This window comes from Salarias fasciatus, chromosome 23 (genome assembly GCF_902148845.1).
Source record: "Salarias fasciatus chromosome 23, fSalaFa1.1, whole genome shotgun sequence".
In the NCBI taxonomy this organism is placed as follows: Eukaryota; Metazoa; Chordata; class Actinopteri; order Blenniiformes; family Blenniidae; genus Salarias; species Salarias fasciatus.
Window position 1 is genome coordinate 19,884,044 of NC_043766.1, and position 21,572 is coordinate 19,905,615.

A 21,572-nucleotide genomic window follows, 5' to 3' on the forward strand; every position below is an offset into this window, starting at 1 on the left:
CCTGTGATGGGCTGGTGACCTGTCCTTGCAGTTAGCTGTGATTGGATATGCAGGATATAAGTGGTATAAAAGAAAGAAGGACAGATGGAGTAATCTAAACTAAAAGCTTTCGTAAATCTTAAATCAATTGTTTATCATTTCTCATTTTACCAAAAGACATGTTTAAAAAAAAGAAAACAAATCACTATAGGCGTCAATGTCCAATAGTTTATATATTTTTTTATATTTATACCCAGTTTTGTCTCTAAAGAATGATTAAAAATTTCATCCATTTGTTTTAGAATCAGCATACAATATATATATATATATATATATATATATATATATATATATATTTCAGACAAAATCCTGAAATATATATATATATATATATATATATATATATATATATATATATATTTCAGGATTTTGTCTGCGAGCAATAGTTATACATCAATACACCCTATCAGATCACACAGCTTTTACAAGAGTGTTTCATTACAAAAGAAAGAAATGTGTTTCTTTTTTAGCCATGAGCAGAAATATGCAAAATTCTGTTGCCAACCACTCTGGATGGTACGGTATATGACGGGCTGCTGTTCCTACCCGGGGGCAGGTGGTTTGGCACAGAGCTGACAGGGGCATCAGAAACCAATAACTGGGTGTGCTTACACATCGACTTTCTTCAGCCAAGTTAAACTCACACATCTGAATAGGCTCGTACAGTATGTCCATGAGATTTCTCCTCCGTTCTTATACTCCCCGACACCCTCAGACTGTCTTGTCTCCTCAGCTCAGTTCCAGGAATGTGCACTCCGGCAGTATCTGTCTGTTCCCACAGCTGATGTTAGCAAAGAACGTAATTGGATTTTAATTCTTTGCATAGTATCAATGTAATAATGAAACTGGGAATATTAATCTATGACATAGAGTAGTGCATAAGAGTAAGGATTAAGAATTTCCTGATTAACTTTTCAAATTAAACTAGCCACTGTTTTGCACTTACTTGAAAAAAAATACATTTTCATCCAACTGAGCAAACTTTGACTTTCAGACTTTTATCAGTAGTTTATTATTGATAAAGAATAAATAGGTCAGTGTGAATTGTGCAGTAGCAACAAACTTTCTATGAGAGGTTTAAGGAATACCAGGCTGATTGCATAATAAACAGTGTGTTCAGTGTGTGCAGCCTGCCATGTAGTCAAGCTTTAATGCAGAGAGCAAGAATCGTATCCTCAAGTGTCCAAAAACCACACTGAACTTCTGGAATATATGAGCAGAGTGTGGCCGTAATTTAATTTAGTGAATGCAAATGAAGCATTGAAAATCTGTGTATGGATGGATGAATGTGTCTATACTGAATACACATGGGTAGCAGTGCATAAACACAGCTCCAGAGCACTCGACATTTCCCAAGGGCCCACAACGACAAATTTGTCCACGACAAAGTCAACTGCCCCACCTGTTCACCATTAATACAGGCTTTACGCCATCAAACCATTTCCCACACAATCCCACATCTGTGATTCACACAACACACACATTTACCTCCGCGGCCCTTCAGACTGACATGTTTCCCTGCTAATCTGTTTGCACAACTCTGGTGTGACCGCAGGCCAATTACACATCGTCACATGATGCATACCCACAAGACAGAATGAGGAAGAAAAATGAGAAAAGAGCCACCCACTGAGAGCTCCTCATTCCCAGCTTTTTCCCCTTCCTCTTCCCAAACTTGTGTTCCTCTTCCTGCGCCGTTCTCCCCACGCTCCGTCTCCTCCTGACTGTCTCACATGTGCCGTTCCCTGCATGCACAGCTCTCCCACTCAGTTTGTGGCTGTAATTACAGCTGCCCATCATTTAGGCTCTCACTAAACAACAGCACCCCTTAGAGACCACAGTCCTGCTCTGACTTTCTGAGTAAATTTGATTTCTCATCTCATTTGTGTTCCATAAACTCTGCCATATGTTTGATATTATATTTAAACGGTTCCAGTGGATGCCAGGAGAGCGTTTGCCTTGGGAAAGGTAGAGCAACAGTGATGGAAAAGCAGCACCGCTGAGTGACAGGTGCAATTGAGCGTGATGTGGGAAAACACTTGGGAGAAACCGAACTATAAACCAAAAGAAAAGAAAAGAGAAATACCAAGCAGCAGCATCCTTTTATTTATTTTAAAACACTGCCTTTCATTGTGACACATAGATGATGATGACAAGAGAAAGTGAATGTGTAAATGTTACACTATTTTATGTTATTTTAATGTTCTCTCGCTTCAGTTGTACAGAAGCTGTTCAGCCTTTCATTTGCACTTCTTGCTTTTTCCTAATCTTCGTTTCATTCTTTGTATTAGCCCCCCCCCGTCCCCACTTTTTTTTTTTTTTTTTTTTTTGTCCCTTTTTCATGTCAAGGGTTTTCCAGGCCAACAGCATGACAGCTTGTAAAATACATCTTACACCTGCATGGACATCTCCACATGTGGAAGGAAGTTTTGGAAAGTATCTTCCAGTTTTATCTAGATTTAGTTTATCTACATTCTATTGAAAGGAAGAATTACAAATTACCATTATTGCTTCACACATTCAGTATTTATCTTTTTAAAAGCAATTTTGGAAAGTTAATAAGCCAGGCCTGTATCGTTAAGATAAACTGAAAATGTCATGTTCGACTGTACTGCAGGGAATGTGGGGGGCGAGGGAGAGCTACTGGTCCTTCGCCAAAGAAATTGGGTCATCCAGAGGGCAAGTGCAAGGGCAACTGATTCCCTCAGTCAGTCTGGCTCTCAGAAAGCTCTGGGAACTCTAATTTGAAAGGTGAAACAGAGGCCTTAAATGCACACATGCCTAAAATCCCCTGAGGGATTGAAGGTCCATTGGGGTAAAATAAATTTATTGATCTTAAGCTTAAGGATTCGGGAGAGGGATCCACTAACACAAGGTCTCTTACTAGTCCGAGGGGCAGAACATGCTGGTTTTATAATCCACACTGACATGGCACAGCATTTGACTAACAGTCAAATAAAAACGTATGCATCGCAGCCATAACTCTACATGTTTGGAGAGGACAGACTCAAACTCACTGATCAGATCCTTCTGTTTTGTGTTAGGAATAATCTTGGCCGCAGTGTAGAGGTAGGTGACTGTGAAGAAGTCTGAATTGGAAGGATTAAAGTTTGGACACAGGGTAACATTTTTCAAATTAGTGACTAAGCTTGGCTTGACCTGTGAAGTCCTGTGTTTGTGTTTTCACTTATCTCTGAAGTAATCTATCCACAAAAATGGTTTACCTTGGTACCAGACCATGGGCGTCTCAACTCTTATTGTGGAGCCACTCTTCGCTGCTGCCCCGTCTCCCTTCATGCTGTTCGTCTGCAGGGCTCTTTATTGGAGAGGTGTGCAATGAAAGTCATTGTAAGCAATCGTTTTGGGGGAGATACGATGAACGAGAGAATTTATGTGCTCCCTAATAAAGTTTATGAGCGGAGCTTTGTTTCAATAGCTCCAACTGGCATTTTTCATATTTATCCCACTCAATCTGTACTGGAAAAAGAACAATAATTTCTAGTTTTTTAGCCAGCATTTGTAGACAATTTTCCAGCATTTGCAAACACAGATTGAGAACAGTCAATTTTCAGCACAGCTTGGGAACACCTTCATTTCACTTTAACTCTTTATAAATTCAGAAGAGCAGAGTTTTTCAGCAGTTAATTTTTGTCAAGTACAGTTGTAAAACCTGAATTTGGTGGATTTGGTGCTTTCTCGTGGGCACATGTAAGGCCACCTTGTTCACTTCAGGCTTAATATTGTATAGACAGACTCTGTCCCTGAACCACCCTTTTTGTTTTTTAGGACAAAATGAATTCTTTAATCTTAAAAAACCGAATTCAAATCCAAACTGCTTTTGTAGCAGAATAAAAAACCTCAATAATCAAATGTGGATTATTAAATATCAGATCTCTTTCATCCATATTTCTACTAGTAAATTATCTAATAAATAACCATAATTTTCAGTTTTTTAGTTTCACTGAAAGCTGGTTGTAGGAGGAGAATATCCTGATCTGAACTAAATAAATTCTGATATACTTCAAACAACTGATGGAGGAGAAGGAGGAGTAGCATCAGTCTATGAACCTAGTCTTCAGTCCTGGACCTGAAATGGAATCGAAACCTTTTGACCGCCTTCCTCTGAGCCTCATGCAGACAGACAGCCAGCGATGACAGCCTCAGCATAGCATTTCGTTCATTATTAGACACAACTGGCTTTTCGCCCGAGGTGAATAAAGCCACTCAATGCTTCAATAACACATTTGTCCTTGTTGTCAATTATGGTATACACATTGATCAATTATCAGTATTTGCTCACAACCCTGTATTGTCAGACCACTTCTTGATATCACTTGAATTTACATTTACCGGTTTTACAGTATCTGAGATGAGATGTCTTTCAGACAATGCTGTGATCAAATTTAAAGAAATAATTAATTAAATATTTACTTCAGTTCTGTCTGTGGATCCAGTGGAAAGCAGTTGTTTTAGCTTTAGCCCCATTCAGGGGGATCTGGTTGGACACACAGTGCAGCAGCCTTCGCGCCACACTGAAAGATAAAAGCAACACCTCAGAGGAGGATGGCTCCATGGCATCATGAACAGGCGCAAACATTTAAGAGGGCATCAACAAAAATGGAGAAGAAATAACACGTGATTCAAATAACAGAGTTCTGCATACTGTCTGGAGGGATAGTAAATCTATTTTTTTTTTTTTAAAGTTACTTGAAATATTCTAGTGATTATTCCACTTCAAAAGAAGGAAACAAAAACAATCCCATATTTCTCAGCAGCACTGTTACCAGACTGACGTAAAGTCGCAGCCCTGTCGATCTTCATCCATTTAACTCTGAGCTGTAACGACTTTGGAAAGTTCTTTACTGTCAAAATTCTAAAGATAAAACTGAAGACACATTCTGCAAAGCTGCCACAGACTGATCTACTCCAGCTCCAGAAATGTCAGTAGAAAGTGTTTTACAGTTTTACAGATTCCATCCTATGCAGCTCTCTGAGATATTCTCAACTGTTTGTTCATTTTGTTTAAAAAAAAAAAAAAAGTGGGGATTGGATCATTTTGTTAGATCCAGTCCAAATTAAACTGTTCAAAGACATTTTCCCCTATGTTTAATTAGCATATCAATACTCAATTAGATCAGTTTACCTTTAGTAACAGGCTATGTACCACAGGCCTTTCAGGGTTTGTTTGTTTTGTTTTGTTTGTTTTTTAATTTAACCACTTCTTAAAAAGCAGACCCTTGATGCAGGCGTTTGATATCCAACCTTCTTTTTAGTATCCTAGAAAAAATGTTGTTATAAGTCAGCTATGTGATTATTTACATACGGATGATCTATTTTAGTCTTTTCAGTCAGGTTTTAGAACTCTTCATCACATTGAAACGGCTCTGGTTGGAGTTACTAGTGATCTTCTTACGGCCTCAGACAACGCTCTGCTCTCTGGTCTGGTCCTGTTAGATCTCAGCACTGCGTTCGATACGATTGATCATAACATCTAGAGACTGGAGCATAGCATCAGGATTAACTGTACAGCACTAAATGGCTTCAGGCATATTTATCAGACAGATTCCACTTTGTTCATGTTAATGACTCTTCAGTTCTGAAAAAGGTTAATCATGGAGTTCCACAGGGTTCTGTAACACTAAGCTTCCATAGCTAATCTGATGTTACACACATCTATTTATCTGTGAAACTCAGTTGATGCTGATCAACTTGCCAAACTAGAAGCTTGTCATAAAGACGAAAAAGTTTGGGTGACCTGTAATTTTCTTTTTCTGAACCCAATAAATTGTTAGAGATTGTTATACTGTTCCAAACATCTGTCAGTTATGCAGACATATAGTAACACTGAATAATATTACTTTGACTTCTATCACCACTGTGAATGTCACTGAACAGAACTTTTGTCACTCATTATTGTCAGGTAGTGTAAATAACTTCTTTAAAATTCTTCTTTTGATTCAAAATGCTGTATTGTGTGGTCTAAGAAATAATCATATCACTCCAATATTAGTTTTTCTTGTTTGCCTTCCTGTGAAAAATCCTTCTTTTAACAAAGCTCTCAAAAACCAGACTCCATCACATCTTAAAGAGCTGTTAGTCCTATAGTACCCCTGCAGAACGTTTCACTCTCAGAGCACGACGAAAAGTAGAATGGAAGGCAGAGAACTCACTCTGTCAGGCTCCTTTAATGTCAAACTCTACCTTCCTATTTAATCGAGCCTACATTTGGGACAGGTTGAGGCCACCATGGACCATTATCTAGTTAAATTGCTAGAGGTTGAGACTGCTGGAAGACCAGCACTGAGACAAAACAAAGCAAAACAAACCTGCAACTTACTATATACTTAATACAAAGATCCAATTTTCAGTCCAACGAAATGACAATGATAAAGTTCAATTTAAGCAATGCTTACTCTCTTCGCACGGAGGATGAATACACATCATTGTTTGTGAACGTGTGTGACAGCATAAATGCACATAACACATTACTCTTCCTGTTTTAGGACAACACAAGTGAACGGTGTGAGAGGGAAAATGAACTTGAACACGTATTTTTGGGTTAAAGAGTTGAAAAAAGGGTGAGAGGTACAGGGCCAGTGTATAAGCACAGCTGAAGTGCTCCACTGGGTTGTGTATAATGGGGACAGGGCAGAGGGGGCAAAAAAGAAGCTTGGGTCACATTAAAACTGGGTTCATCGAGAGGGCTCGGCTAATGCTACCTAATCCCTAGCAAGCCTGGGCCACACAACACTTGTTCATACGCACGTTATTTTCTACTGGCACCTTTTTATGACCAGTGGCCTGAGAGTGAGAGGTGTGAGAGGTGTGTGCGCCTGATGCCACAAACAGACCGGCAAGTGGAGTTCATCTCAGACCATCAAGTATCTAACATGGAAACGTGCATGCCCTGGCACGCTGGAGACCTTTTACCATGTTCACCTACCGTGAATTGATATTGATAGAGCTTACAGTCTGGTAAGTTAATTCAAAGTAAGAGCAAAGAAAGTAGATTTATGTAGACAATTAGGCTGCATAAAATGACTGTGTGAAGAGGGAGCTGGTCAGGCTGGCTTTACTAGTTAAATGAATACTTTGGTTGTTATCTGTTACAGGTTTCTTTTAATGTAACGGAAAATCTACAGTGCAGAACACACGCCCACAACAAGTGTGTGCCCATGCACACACACACACACACACACACACACACACACACACACACACAGCGCCAACATATCACATACAGTTGTGTAATACATCATTTAAGCATTAACATGGAGATGACAACTCAAGTCAAACACTCATGGCAATAAGCACCTTAATGGACGTGCTTTGCTCAACACGCACATACTCCTCTCCACACAAATGAAGGACTGATTTAGTATAGCACATACTCACAAGCAGACACATGCTGGGAAGAGATCAGATCATCCACAAGTGTCTGTCAGTAGTCCCCAGCCCCTGGCCAAAAATCTGCAGTGTATTATAAGAGTCTGGATCACATGTCGCTTCACCAATGATGCCATTTTTACACTATTTGTTTTTCATTCTAGCTCACCAACCCCAGGGGACCACTGCAACATGTAGACTCAAGTAAAATAAACAATATTGATAACAATCGCTAAAAATGACCAGCATGTTTATTTTTCAAGCAAAATCCAGACTAAGCTACATTTTTACAGCTACACAATATATACACAGTAATTTTATGTTTATGTTTAATCTTGACAGTTTCATGAGTTTGGTTACTGTATTTACTATCTAATAGCCTTCACTAACAAGTGAAAATTGTTCATGAAATGTTGAAAATTTGATGGACATATGAGGAGAGAATATAATTACACGTTAACCATGTGAAACGAAACCATAAACTTTGCAAGCATAGACTCTCTGATCCCTGATCTGGCAGGGTTAACCTGGTTAAAAAGGTTATAAAACAACAACGTCCCAAAAGACAACAGCATTCCTGAGGGGCCAAGTGGGTCTCTGAGGAAATCAGTCAGTCACATTCCTGCCTGTGATCAATCAGCCTCTGGCTCAGACAACCTGAGATTAACCTCAGCCATCCTGGAAACTACCTGCCCTTTCCATAGAAAACAACCTCCAGTCTTTCACTGCACTTTTCCTTGTTGTGATGAACAAATACGCAATATAGAAATGTTGTGACAGTGTGTGTCTGTGTCTGTGTGTGTCTGTCTGTGTACCTACCTCTCCCTCTTTGATTTACAGCAATTTCAACTGTTAGGTCGATAAAATAATTCTAAAGAGACTGCTTGAATGTGTGTGTGTGTGTGTGTGTGTGTGTGTGTGTGTGTGTGTGTGTGTGTGTGTGTGTGTGTGTGTGTGTGTGTGTGTGTGTGTGCGCGCGCACACTTGTTGTGAGCGAGTGTTGATCAGCTTTCGGTTCTCGTTTGAAAAGACGTAGAGCCCAAACTAAAAATGGCTCTTCGGGTGTAAGGTTGTTACAGTTCGAACTGAAAAATGCAAATTTTGTACACCGAAGGAAGAATGAGGGCGAAGAAAGGAGGGAAGAATTTGGCAAGATGAATGCAAAACTATGGAAGAGCACTCTGACCTGTCACGCTTAACTCCCTGCCTCAGCAGCACTCAGCGCTGTGACAATGTGGTGGAGTCATTACCTTGGATCTCTCAGGTACTCTGAGCGAAAAGGGACATGACCTCTGCTGGATTTACTGAATAGAGACACTGCAGTGAGTTCATAGAGCTGCAGAGATATCACAGTTTTTAGATAGATTGAAGTTTTCTGTTCGTTAACATCTGTTGAAGTTAAAGTTTCAGATAATATTCACATTTTCCCTTTGGAAAATGAATTAGAACAGACAGTGACGATGACTTATGCTATTCAAGTAAAGAAAACACTAAAATTGTAGCACTTACTTTTAGCAGGACATTTTTGGAGCCACATTTTACTTTTTCTCTTATTAACTATTTCCTGCCTGCAGCCATTGGACTCAAATAAGGAAACAATTTTTTTTTTTATCTCAAGCTTTCCTTCAAAATATTAATCAAGCAGAAGTATTGTGATTTATCCTATTGTCAAGTGCACCCCCAGTTTTCCAACATCCACATCCAGCCTCTGTAACTCCCTTCATCTCGCTGTCCGCCTGCAGAGTTCTGGCCAGCACATAATTGTCTAAGTGCTTCTGGATGGCAGTGGGCGATTTGGTCATTAAGGGGCCTATTAAGTCATTAGTGCAACAGTGGGACTGCCGTCTGCCTGCAGACGGGACCAGATGATCGGCCTGATATGTGTTGCCTTGCAGTTTTCCACATATTTGCACAGGTAATTATAGCTTAGATGTGAAACACCCTCAGATGTCACGCTTGAAGAGAGGAATACACATCGCCAGCACACTTTAAAAGCAATCTCCTCCTCCCGCTCCCACCTTTTTTCCATTCGCTGCGTGCGTGTCTAGATGAGCAATAGGTTAGCAATTGGGACAACTGGAGCCTTGGGACATGTCAAGAGAGAAAGATAGGGAGTGAAAAGAAGAGAACAGATATCCAAAAAAGAGTAAGGAGGTCAGAAGAAACAAGAACAGAGTGTAGACAATGAGGAGCTTTTTCCATCAGTCTGATCCTGTGGCCAGCATATCCCTACAAACCCAAGCCTATACACTCATCACTGAATGTAAATATTTGGATTTGGGGAAAGTTGGATGTTACTTAATTCCTCCTTTTAAAGATGTCCTGTGAACATGGCTGAACACGGTCCAAGAAACACAAAGCTAAGTATTTTGCATGATTTGATATGACGCAGGAAAATCTTATTTTGATTTCATTTCTGCTGTTAGTCTTAGCAATCCTTGCCCAGCCTAGAGACACTGCTTACCATAAATGCAGAACATGACCATGCACTACCAGATATCTGTGGATCTTTATTTTGCCATGTTGACATGCTGTAATTTACTTTATAGCTTTTCCAAAATTGTTAAAAAAAAAAAAATACTTGTCTTAGAGCAATGTAAGTTAAATGTTTATCTGGATATACCAAGCACAGATTAAATTAAATATCATATGAAGTAATTGTGACTTATGGAAAACCCAGACTATGTGGGTACAAATACAGTTATAGGCAATATCTCTGGCCCAGACAGACAAACGTTTCACTTTATGACCACTGTTTATACATGCAGTGGTTGCTGCTTTGGCACCATGTACTTTTCATTATATGTTTCATGCATATATTGGAAAAACTCATGTCATCACATTGCACATTAAATTACCATTAAGAAGTACATTGTTGTGATGTTGTGGCCACATAACCAGGCCTGAAAGCGCCTGACTGTGACCACAATATGTATGAGGCTGCAGTGTCAGCGCAACAGAAAGCCAAAGGCTAATGCCTGCTTAAGCAGAGTAATGGCACAGGAGCCATGCTGATTGAAATAGACACATCAGACTGTCACTGATGCAGCAAGCAGGGCACCGCCTCACAGGGAAGAGGATGTCCCCCTTTTTGCTGAGAGGAAGCTGTATTCTGTTTTCCACCACCTTCTGGTCCCTTTAAAGTCCTCCTTTCCAATCCTGAAGTGTCAAAATGGGAGGTCTCCAGAAAATCAGCCGTCCTTTGTTTGCACAAGCCACAGCACAAAGCAGCTCAAGCTAATGGAAACTCACCCTGGTCAAAGGTTGAGCCTGGAGCTCGATCAGATTGGGTGCTGTCTGCCGGCTCAGCAGTGCCCAGACTGACCCCGGCAGACTGCCAGTCTCCTTACCGCTCTGCGACTTGTGGCTCCACCGCCACCTAACAGCGTGACCCTTGACCCCTGCCCAGGAGAAAGGCGCCACGGATAAGATGTAATTTCTCCTCGACATGGGCCAGTGGCCTCAGCTGTAATGTGACCTCAGGAAAATAAATATGGGTGTTTATTTGGTGAGAACGAGAGAGTCTTACAGGCTGGAGCCAACCTCAAGATTCCCAAAAAAGAAGCTTTGCACTTGAGAAGTTCTTTTTCTATGTCTCACCTCAAACACAGCTTGATTCTAGCTTAAATTTATGCTAATAATAAGCTCAGGTAATCTGCATTACTGAGACAAAGAATCATAACGAACTTTAGATTGCTGGTATTGCTGCTCACGGAAAGCTGGTTTCTTCAAAAGAATGATGCATTTGCTCGATCGCTTAGGGTTTTTTTCCAATCTGTTCTGCGAGGTCATCCTGACTCCTGGAGTTATGGTTGTGCAGCTTGCATTCTCTGAGATGACAATGAGTTATTCCTTTATTTTCAAATCGGTACTAGAAGAATTTAATCCTAGTTGACCCGCCTCGCTGTCAGTCTAGATTGGCCCGTAAAAAACTGAAGAACTATGCACCATGACTCGCCTTTGTTTCCACTCTCTAGCTGCCGCTTGCCAGGATATCCACACCTCTCTCTGCCGCTGGTTATACTGCAAACTATCTGAAGAGGGTTTTGACATACTTAAAATATCTCCTCGATGCTTCCCACGCTGCCACCAACACCATGATTACAAACATGCAATTACTACTTTGAAACAGCCGTTGTGCATCATGCTCCTTTTAGTCCAGAGAAAATGATGTGTTTGCTCTATCACTTTTCATTGAAAAAGCTCCTTGCTCTCAGGTCATTGGTTCTCCAGCAACAGAGTTGGACAAACTACAGCCTCAAGACCACCTGTGTCCCAGTGGTGCAAACTGTACGGCTCTGGCACCACTGGGACAGGCCGCGACAGGAAACCTACAGCATGACAGATGATAAATGACTCATGAGCAAGCTTTTTCAAAAAAACACTCCCTGTGATATTTCTATTGGGAACAAATATGTGGGCCACCAGGTTTTGGAATCTTTCCTATTCTAATCTTCCTTCATTTATGTTTCATATTAGCATTAGCGGTGAGACACTGCACATCGGTCTCCCTGCTGTCTCAGCTCACAACTGTCTTTACACTCTTTCTATTCCCTTGTCTCTGCTTTTTCGTTTCCCTTTCTTCTGATTACCGCCCACACATTTTCTCTTTGAGTTAAGCTATCCATCCGTCTGACCTCACCGTTGTTACAGCCAAGCATAAAGGGATCTAATCAACCACAATGTTCAGATTAAATCACAAATTATTATAATTGGGAATAATGGTTTCCATGTCAGCTTCAGTTCAGCCCTGAATCGTTCTCAGACATATCAGAAAATGGAGAAGTTGGAAGATCAAAGTCATTTGGTGCTTGTGTAGGAACTTGGTAAAATTCAAGTTAATCATACTAAAGCTTAGTTTTTAACAGCAATGAAACTCCTCTCTGAATTTTATACACCTGCCTTGTAAAAGAATGAAAAAATACTGTTCATAATAATTTCTGCTCAGTTTGAATTTTCACTAAAGAATTAATTTTGAAGAGTGAAGTCAATTCAGAGTATAAACGCCGTTTTCTAAAACGGGAGATGTGCAGCTTCTCAACCATGTATGGATGTAATGTAAAACTGTGTTGTTACAAGGCCCCATGCTGACCACACTGGATGCTGACCAGCATTAGATGCACTTAGACTATGCCAACAGACGCCACAGATGAATCCCTTAAGGTAATAAGAAAAACATTTGTCAATAGCACACAACTGTGAAGCCTCGCCAGACGCATGGGTACTCCTGCTCTTTATGACTAAGAAACACAGTGTGCCTTGCTGGGATTATTTCTAGGGGCAGTAAAGCTCTGAGGCATTTGCAGACCATGCAGTGCGACTTTGACAGCGTACTTAGGAGGTGTTGATGAAAGAGGAGAGGCTGGAAACCCACTGCATCTCAAATTAGCTCTGAAGACCTCTGTCCTGTCACATGGAGGTTTGGGCCCTCACAGATTCTGTTGCAGCGCACTGCCAATACGCCTGTTAGGAGCTTTGCACGCTTTTGTGCAAAGCTCCTTCGTGTGTGGCACGCTGTGCCTGGAAAGCACATGCGTTTGATTGTAAGAAGTTAATAAATACACGTACGGAGATGTTTTTCATTCTTAATATGGATCAAAGGTTGTCGGGACATAAAATATCACAGAGCATCCTTTCCCTGTCTATGAAGGCTGAGCACAGATTTTTCCATGACCTCCTGCAGAAGTCAAAAATGGTCTCCAGACTCCAGCTCAACTTAGCTCCACCTGACCAATACTTTAAATAGATGCATGATCCTTTTATTTTTTTCATCTTCATATAAGGAATGAAAGATGGGTTTACTCCTCATGTTTTGCTCATCAAGTAATTAGGTTATCTCATCCATCTTTCAATCTCCACTTACAGTATGAGCCAAGCTTTCCCATGGAAAGGCAGACAGAGAAACAGACAGTAATGGAAGAGAGAGCACTCTGCTCTTCGCACCTTCTTTAATCTGTTTTTCGTGTGCGTGGCTCAGTCTGACACTCTTTCAGCAGATTCAGCTGTTGAGTATGTTTGCTTAGTGAGGTAAAGAGACATCTATAACCATAAAGCTGTCTCCAACAGACACGTTTTAATCACTTCATTGTCCTCAAATTGTCTTCTCCTACATTTTGTCTTTCCTACAGAGAACATGTAACATCCAAAATATGCCTTTACACCTTTATAGTAGATCATAAAGTGAAAGGCTCTTGTTGTTTTTACCTTTGATGAAAGAAAATTAAAATGCACAACCTAATGATTGACTACACTACCTACATTTTTCCGTTTATTCCAGTTGTGTACACACAGGGTATCTAAAGGGAACACAGTCATTTCTAGCTCTTACCTGAGAGAAGTTGAGGCCATTGAGTGGGTGGCATTGCTCCTCCACGCGCTCCACTGCCCCTGTCGTCTTTCCCATCCGCTCAGCTTCTTGAGCTAAGAACAGGTCCAGCACTGGCGTCCCTCTGGACCGGACATCCCACTCAGTCAGTGAGTTGACCATCAGCATCACCCAAACGGGCCTCTTTCTCTCCCAGTTGCCTGCAATAGCATTAAATAGGTAGTCTGCATAAAGGCCTCGGCCTCTCTGGTCAGCAGTCATCCAGTAAGGCATCATGTGTTTGACGTAGTCCAGGTGGCGCTTGAGGCGGCGGTACAGGTCTCGAGGTAGCAGGGTCTGCAGGTTCTCTCCGTGAGGCAGTAACTGGCAGCTGGTAAGTTTGGAAATGGTCAGTGGATCAGTCAGGTCCAGCTCAAAGAAAACATTGTTGCTGCTTTGGAAAGCCTGTTTGGAGCTGTTCGGGATGTAGTCCCAGACCCGGGTGTAGGGCACATGGATGGTACCGAATAGGTAGGATGGTGGATTAGGTGCCGTCCGATTCACTCGCCACAGAAAAGAGTTCATGTGACTTTGCTACAAAAGAAACAGGGGCAAAAACAAGGAGAAAGAAAAAAAAAATGCATCAAGCTCTTGAGAGCAAAAATATGAGAAACATCAACTCAAGTGGCCTCAAAACTAAAGCTGACATATTTTTCCTCTATTGTGGTTTATGATTCATATAATCATGTCCAAAAAGTTAACAACTGAAATATTACTTTGCAGTGACGACAGAGGAAGTCTGAAGTCTAGTCAAGTTGGAGATGTGCTCTGAGGTCCCTGCTGCTATGGTGCAGGCAGGGAGTTTATAGAGGGGCCTTCTGGGCTGTAAACAGACCCCCGTGTATTGTAGAGGTGCATACCTCGGTTGCCAAAGCCTCTTTTGGCCTGGGAAGCATTTTCAAGACTGCAGTGCAAATATACTACACTAGAGCTTATAAAAGCCAAAACCTGAAAGAAACCTGCTCTCCACTATGACCTCACTGAATTACTTTTGTCTGTTTTGTAGTTTTTTTGTTTTACACTAGGCAGAGAACTCTGATGCTGACAGTCTTAGGTACAACTCTGTTTGTATCTTCAAAATTACAGGAACCCTTTATGTGTTGTGGTTCTCTTTATAGAGAGCAATGTCACAATAGAAAGGAAATAATCACAGTCATTCTAAGCAGGCATGAGACTTAATTGCATCTAAAATATGTTTCTTATTAAGTGCCCTATAAATGTGCTCTCATGTTAGCCTTATTCAAACATGAAAAAAAGAATTACTTTTATAAACAATATCAATCTTCTGGCTCCCGAGATGATGTAATCATGCATTTTTGGGGATGAAATCCATTACTGTTGAACAAAGTTATTCTTAGAATATGTTTACTTCTTAAATTTAAATCAATTCCCTCAGCTGCACTCCAGTTGTGTTACCGCTGCCAACTATGCCTTTATCGTTTAAACTGATCAGAAAGCAGTTAAAAATTAGTAAAGCCCTCTTGTAGGATGTTAGTTTATCATCATAATTAATTGCACTGAGCATACTTACATAATTTTAAGGGCAGCATTCAGCCATGATTGAAATCTGTCTAAAACCTATCCCATAAGACATAAAGGTTACTTCTTGGTTTTCTTTTTTTTTTTTTTTTTTTTTTTTTTGGGGGGGGGGGGTGCAAGTGCAGCGTTTCATCCTGCATACATGGGCATATGTTTACTGCATAATCAGTAATTGTTCCAATAAATGCAGACTAGAAAGTAAGTGTGGTCCTACTTGCCTAAAGTTCTGTCGAGAGTTAATTTCCCCTATGCAGAACGTTTGCATGGACTTTTCTGGAGAGCTTTGACGCTCAGGCTCTTTTTTATGGGGGTAATTACTCCTAACCGAAAACAGAGACCACTGTACTGACGCATTACAAATCACATGAAGCGAATGAGCACGAGGCTTTCAGTGATCTCTGACAATAAATCAATTATCGGCACATACAGAATGAGTCACTAATGAAACAATGCCCTATGATCTATAAACTATGCCTTTATGATGTCCCGATTAACTTCAATCAAGGGCACCTAGATGTCATTGTGAAATCGACACGATACTGAGGTCATATAGTTTTCTCAAGGAGGGTATTTTTTTCAGGAAAACGTGCTGGATGTGATGTTTGTAGTCACAGTTATCATTACAGACACGCGGATGGACGGACAGGTTAACCAAGCCAGTGTGCGTCTGGGCTGGGCTGCTCCTTACATCTGCACTTGTAGTTCAATCCACAGCCTTAAAATTTTACCAGTGTGCCCGATAAGTGTTTTAATAGGTCGTATGTTGTGGTGAAACACGATCACTTCTGAAAGGTCAATGCAACTTTTCCAAATGAAGTGAAGTCACCCGTGGGTGTTCCCATGAAGTTGGCGTGCAGTACCAGTTTGTCTTAGCAGCCTAATTCATTTCTAAGGTCTGGATCTATATGCAATAAATCCACATTTTCTTAAGCCGTTCAGGGAAAACTTAAAGCGTTACACATCTGAGCGTCAGACACTGTGATTTAATACCAACTCATATGATTAATATTATTATTACTTTTATAACAATTATAAATTCATTCATTCATAGCTCCGTACGTCCATTAAAATCATACAACTGAAAAAGTCTTTGATATATATATATATATATATATATATATATATATATATATATATATATATATATATATATATATATATATATATATATATATTATCTTGCTCTAAACTTAACGTGTCTATACAGACAGGTGCCTGTAGAAATAGACTATCACATATTAAGCTGCTTTCATTGTCTCATGTCTCCTCCATAGAAAACCTAGTATATACACTCAATTTCATTATACCTTCTGATCACATACTGTCCAAGTGGGAAAAGAAAAGAAAAAAAAGCATCGTTGATTATTTTTCTGATAAGTGAACCTTAAGTTGGATAAATCGGTAAAAAAGAATGCTTGACATTTGGCTGTGACTGTGTCGCATACTTATGTTGGTCAGTAACAAAAACTGTATAACACAACTTAGTTCAGCATCACATGCAGTCTTCGTTTGAAGAGACTGAGTGGATAAAGTGTTCCCACGCCACTCACCAGCTTCGGTGCGTCGCACTGTCTTGGTCTGGCCGGTCTCTGTGCGCCCCAGGGTGCAACAGCCTGCAGGAGACCGCTCAGGAGGACCACAGTGAGTCCCGGCAGGAAGACCATCGCGTCGAGATGACAGGACACTTGTGACAGTCAGCGCTCAGTGCACTTTATCTCACTCTTACCTTGTCGTCTCCTCTTACTGCCCCTTCCCTGTCTCCTTTGAAGTGAAAAAAAAAGTTACCGGTGGCCTCTGGGCTCACGTGTGCAGCTCGGCCGGAGGACCATTCCGCCTCTGCGCCGCTGCCGACGCACGCCGCTAACTCTCACTGTGGGGTTTTCTTTTTCTTTTCTTTTCTTTTTTCTTTCTGTTTTTAAACTTCTCTAGTTTCCTCCCAACTCGATTCAGTCCTGGAGCAGGAGCTATAAACTCTTTGGAGAGTTTGCGCTGCGAGTTTGGAGCATGTTGACTGGGAGAGGAGGAGGTGGGACGATCTGAGTCCACCCACCCATCCCAATACACACACAGTGTGTACCTCCACGCGTCTCCTGCTCCTTTTGAGAGGAGGGGGGCGCAGGTTCAGAGGGGGATGACAGGATTGCTCGGGTATTAGAATCTAAAAGGAGATCAGAGATAAACCAAAGTTAAACGTTTATATAAGTCCTTTAGGTATAGAGTTTTCTTTAACGTGATGGCTCTCGCCTGATGTCCCTGATATTCCATCCTAAATTATTGTTAAATGTTCATTTCAACTCATAATTGTTATAAATTTCATTGGTAATATATTTCCATATATTCTTCTATGTCGACATTCTGCCAAAACAGGTTTGACTGCAAGATGAAAGTTTACTGGTTCCACAAATGTGCCATCTACCTTTATATGGTATTAAATGCACCTCAGTTTTAGGATTAACATGTTTAATATACACTGGACGAAACACTCGGATGAGAGTATGTCTTCATTAAAAGAGAAGCTGTAGTTTCTGAAGAGGTGGTAATCAGTACGGTGGCTAGCCAGCGGTTTGTTTGGCTTGGTTTTCAGCAAAGTCCTTTCCAAGACGTAAATGAACAATATTTCATGTTGCCATGTGTTTCCTACTGTGTTGGTTGGTATTCATGTCTGTCCGTCCATGTTTGACAAGCCCATACATCTATATGAAGGTCGGGCTCAGATTTGGTCTTTTACTCATACATAGAAGAAAGACACATGATAAACTGGCCTTAGTAAAGTCAACTACAATGACTTTTTTCATTTATTTACTTTTGCTTCAGTGTTCCTAACAATATATATATTAGGATGTGCACGCAGATCTGAAATAAATAGTGTGATGAGAAAAGTGGCCCCTCTTTGTGTGGGCCACAGTGTCAGTGCTCTACTACTCTGCTGTGACCTCGGTTATTGTCCAAGTGGCAGTGAGTGTGACAGAGTCAAGTAGTGGAAATTTATCATGGGGACCCCTCAAACAAGTGGCACCGGGCCCCTCCCTGCAGACCAGTGGCTGACAGGCCTCAGACAAGCAACTCTTTGTCCCAAGCCATGTTCTCCCCTCCTTTCCACTTGGCGTTCAGTCCTGTTAATGGACAACTCTGTCCCTCTAGGCATTGTATTTTTACAGTCACACAAAGCAGATTGGTTGTTTAGTGCAAAATACTATCTCTGATCAGCCTGTTTTTTTTTTTTTAAATATGTTTGAAGTTGTTAAACTTTAACACATCTGCCTTCTGGTTCTTGACTCTGACTTCAACATCCAGAATAAGTTGAAAAGCAGAAAGCTCGAACAGTAAACATTCCTTTGTTTAATGTATCTGCAGATTGATCCACTTGAATACAGCCTCTGATGTTTTGAGACGCATGAAACAGTCTGTAAATCAAAAGAGAAGAGTGTTGATTTAATCTAATCTTCAAGCTCTCACTGGCAATCTGTTTTTTCTCTTTTGTGGTTCTTGCCATGAGTGGCAGGTGTGGGATTTCAGTTTAGCAGTTTCAGCTGCTCTAATATGACCACCTGCGGACTCAGGTATCCTACCTGCTTTAACCACACCTTGCAGAGGGGCTTTTCTTTGAAGGAGCTTTTCACATTCTTGGCTGGTTAGGAGAGGGCTTATGAGCAGTTGGCTGCAGGAGATTCCTGGACCAGGGCCCACACTTACAGCATGGTGCGCATATAGCTGGGGACGAAAGAAGACTTTAAAGTTAATGTTGTGCTAGCAGATCGCAAAAACGTTCACTTACAGACTGCACATCTGGGGAGGCGTTGGAGAAAGGAGGCAGAAGAAAAAGTGAGCCTACTCCACTCTAGGCTATTTTTTTTTAAAAAGGATAAATCTATTTACAATCGGACTCTGTTAATAAGCCTGCCTGCATTTTTACATATGGGGAGATAAAGAGTAAAGCACATGGAGATGGAGGAGAAAATGAAGGCACCAGGTTGAATTCTGTGGCCCTGCATTGCACAGGATCCTCTCTCTACTTGTCCTTGTGGATCTGAGCTGCCTGTCCGTCTGATATTGTGCAGTCCTGCCACAAAACCTCAGTATTAACTCACTGCCTGTGCATCATCATCACTACTTGTATTTTGGTAAGTAATGTTGGAGGCATTACTACTTGTGCTACAAATGCCACCGCTGCTAAATACCACATGAAAAGGAAATCCATATTCACTGTGCAGACTCATGCAACTGGGCCTGGATGTATGTTTATTATGCACACAGGACCCCTAGTGGTATAAAAAGGCATAGAAATCATGTTGAAGGTAAGATAAGACTGTTCACCTGAAGGCAGAAAGTTGGTGTTTCAAATATGTATATGAGTGCCTCACATCTTTAGATAGCACCAAACTTTACAGACTGACTGGATGACTGACTTTGAGTAAAGGATTTTCTATCTCTGTGTCTTTCTATTGTCTCTGCTCTCAGTTGGACTACACACACTCTCGCCCTCCGCTGCCTCCACTCGCTCTCCAATATCCTCTGACCTGCTTTGAAGATGTCAAGGAATAATATTGACTGAGTATCTGGTGAAATGTTATTACAGGTTCCCTTTCTGAGCATCCCGGGAGAAGAGTGGCAAAAACAAATGGAAGAGAAGGAGGAGTCCTGTCTGCTTAAGATTCTTAGAACATGTAGAGGTTTACATGGGCTCAAACTAGGTCAGCTAAAGGCCACTGTCCCGCTTTGCCAATCTCTGGTAAATTCAGTAACTTTCAAAAGGGCATGCGGAGGAGCGAAGCACAAATCTCTCAGCTGTGTTACAGATCATTTGCATGCTGTTATTTGAAGTTAAGATTAGCATGCTTGTTTTGATAATAGTGATGTTATTTATTATTGAAGTAGCATAAGAGTGTAACTTGACATATTGAATTTGTCAAAGTAAACACGGTGTTTCTATATTCTTCTTAAAACTTGAAAGCTGTTTCTTTCCTTTAATGACCACAATGTAGGAGCATTTTGTTCAAAATGTTTGTCTTTTCTTTTTAAGTAGTCCGGTGGGTCTACATGGCACTTTTTCATTTTGAAAGCCATATTTGAAGTAGACATTGCATAAAGTTAGTCTACATGACACTTTTTTGAAAGAAAAAAAAAAGATCTAAAAGGAAATTCTTTCTTTGTGCTCATTTGATTTCAAATTTAGACACTCTGGTAAGAAATGCTTTTCATTATGGGCTTAAAACTGCCTTAAAATGCAAAATAACTGAATTTAAACATGTCATTCAAAATGTGATTAATCCTAATTAACTATGGAAATGATGTGGTTATCTCACAATTAAAAAATAATCTTGCGACAGCCTCATTATTATTGAAAGAAGTTGCACTTGCATTAAGAAATAAATAAAGGAGTAGTGCAATGAAATAAACAATTACAAAGCAAAAACATCTGAACTGGGAGAAGAAGACATGTGCTGATTTGAAACATATATTTATAATGATATAAAAGGTTTAATATTTACCGAATTCTCCACTGTTGATATGCTGATGAGCTTCAGTTTATAAATAAAAAAGTTTGGGCTTATTAGTAAAAAACTTGTGGCATTATTAAAGGCCACAAGTTATGTATATTATGTCCCGACATTTTGGTAAGATAACAGTTTGATCATATTTATTTTTTACTCTTTTTGTACCCATATGCAGAGACTCTTCACAGTGAGCCTCATCTAATGTTTGCTTTGTAGAGCCTATAATGCTTTTACATCAAAAGCCCGACTGGCAAAGTCACCCCATGATGCACTGGGCTCTCTCCCACTGATCATTGGCATTGTGAGAAATTGTATTATCTATATCTGGAACCACCCCCCTGCTATCTTGCCTCTTTTTCTGCCCCATTTACCCCTGAAAGCCAAAGCAGGAGATGTGGGGGAGTGAAAAGCCTTCCCCTGCTGCTAATCAGATCTACCTTTTGGCCATTTGAATGGTAAAAGAATAAGACATGGAGGAATAATGATGTTTCCCCTCTTGTCATTTCAACAACTGTAGTAGTGCTGCTACACATCTCTGCACAGGACAATAGATAGCTTTGATATATTAATATGATGGAAATATGATATATGTATTTCATTGTTAGCCTCTGTAATACTGTTGTTGTTCATTGTCAATGTCCTGTTTGTGGTTTATTCAGACAAGGGCTCATCAGAGGATTCCAATGCCAAGTAAGGCCTTTTGTACCGAATGGGGTGCATCGTAAAAACAGCATGCCACTGAGTCAGAG

At 40.5% G+C, this 21,572-nt stretch overlaps 1 protein-coding gene across 1 annotated transcript in view; it reads right to left on the bottom strand.

The window, feature by feature from the left end:
- trabd2b (TraB domain containing 2B) overlaps positions 1 to 16,992 on the bottom strand; it is a 67,185-nt gene extending 50,193 nt beyond the window's left edge. Inside the window, exons 1-2 of the mRNA XM_030082727.1 lie at positions 16,879 to 16,992; positions 13,754 to 14,323 (exon numbers count right to left, since the gene is read on the bottom strand). Of these exons, the coding sequence (XP_029938587.1) occupies positions 13,754 to 14,323; positions 16,879 to 16,992 (684 nt within the window). The remainder of the gene's footprint in view (positions 1 to 13,753; positions 14,324 to 16,878) is intronic.
- Positions 16,993 to 21,572: the final 4,580 nt, after the last annotated feature.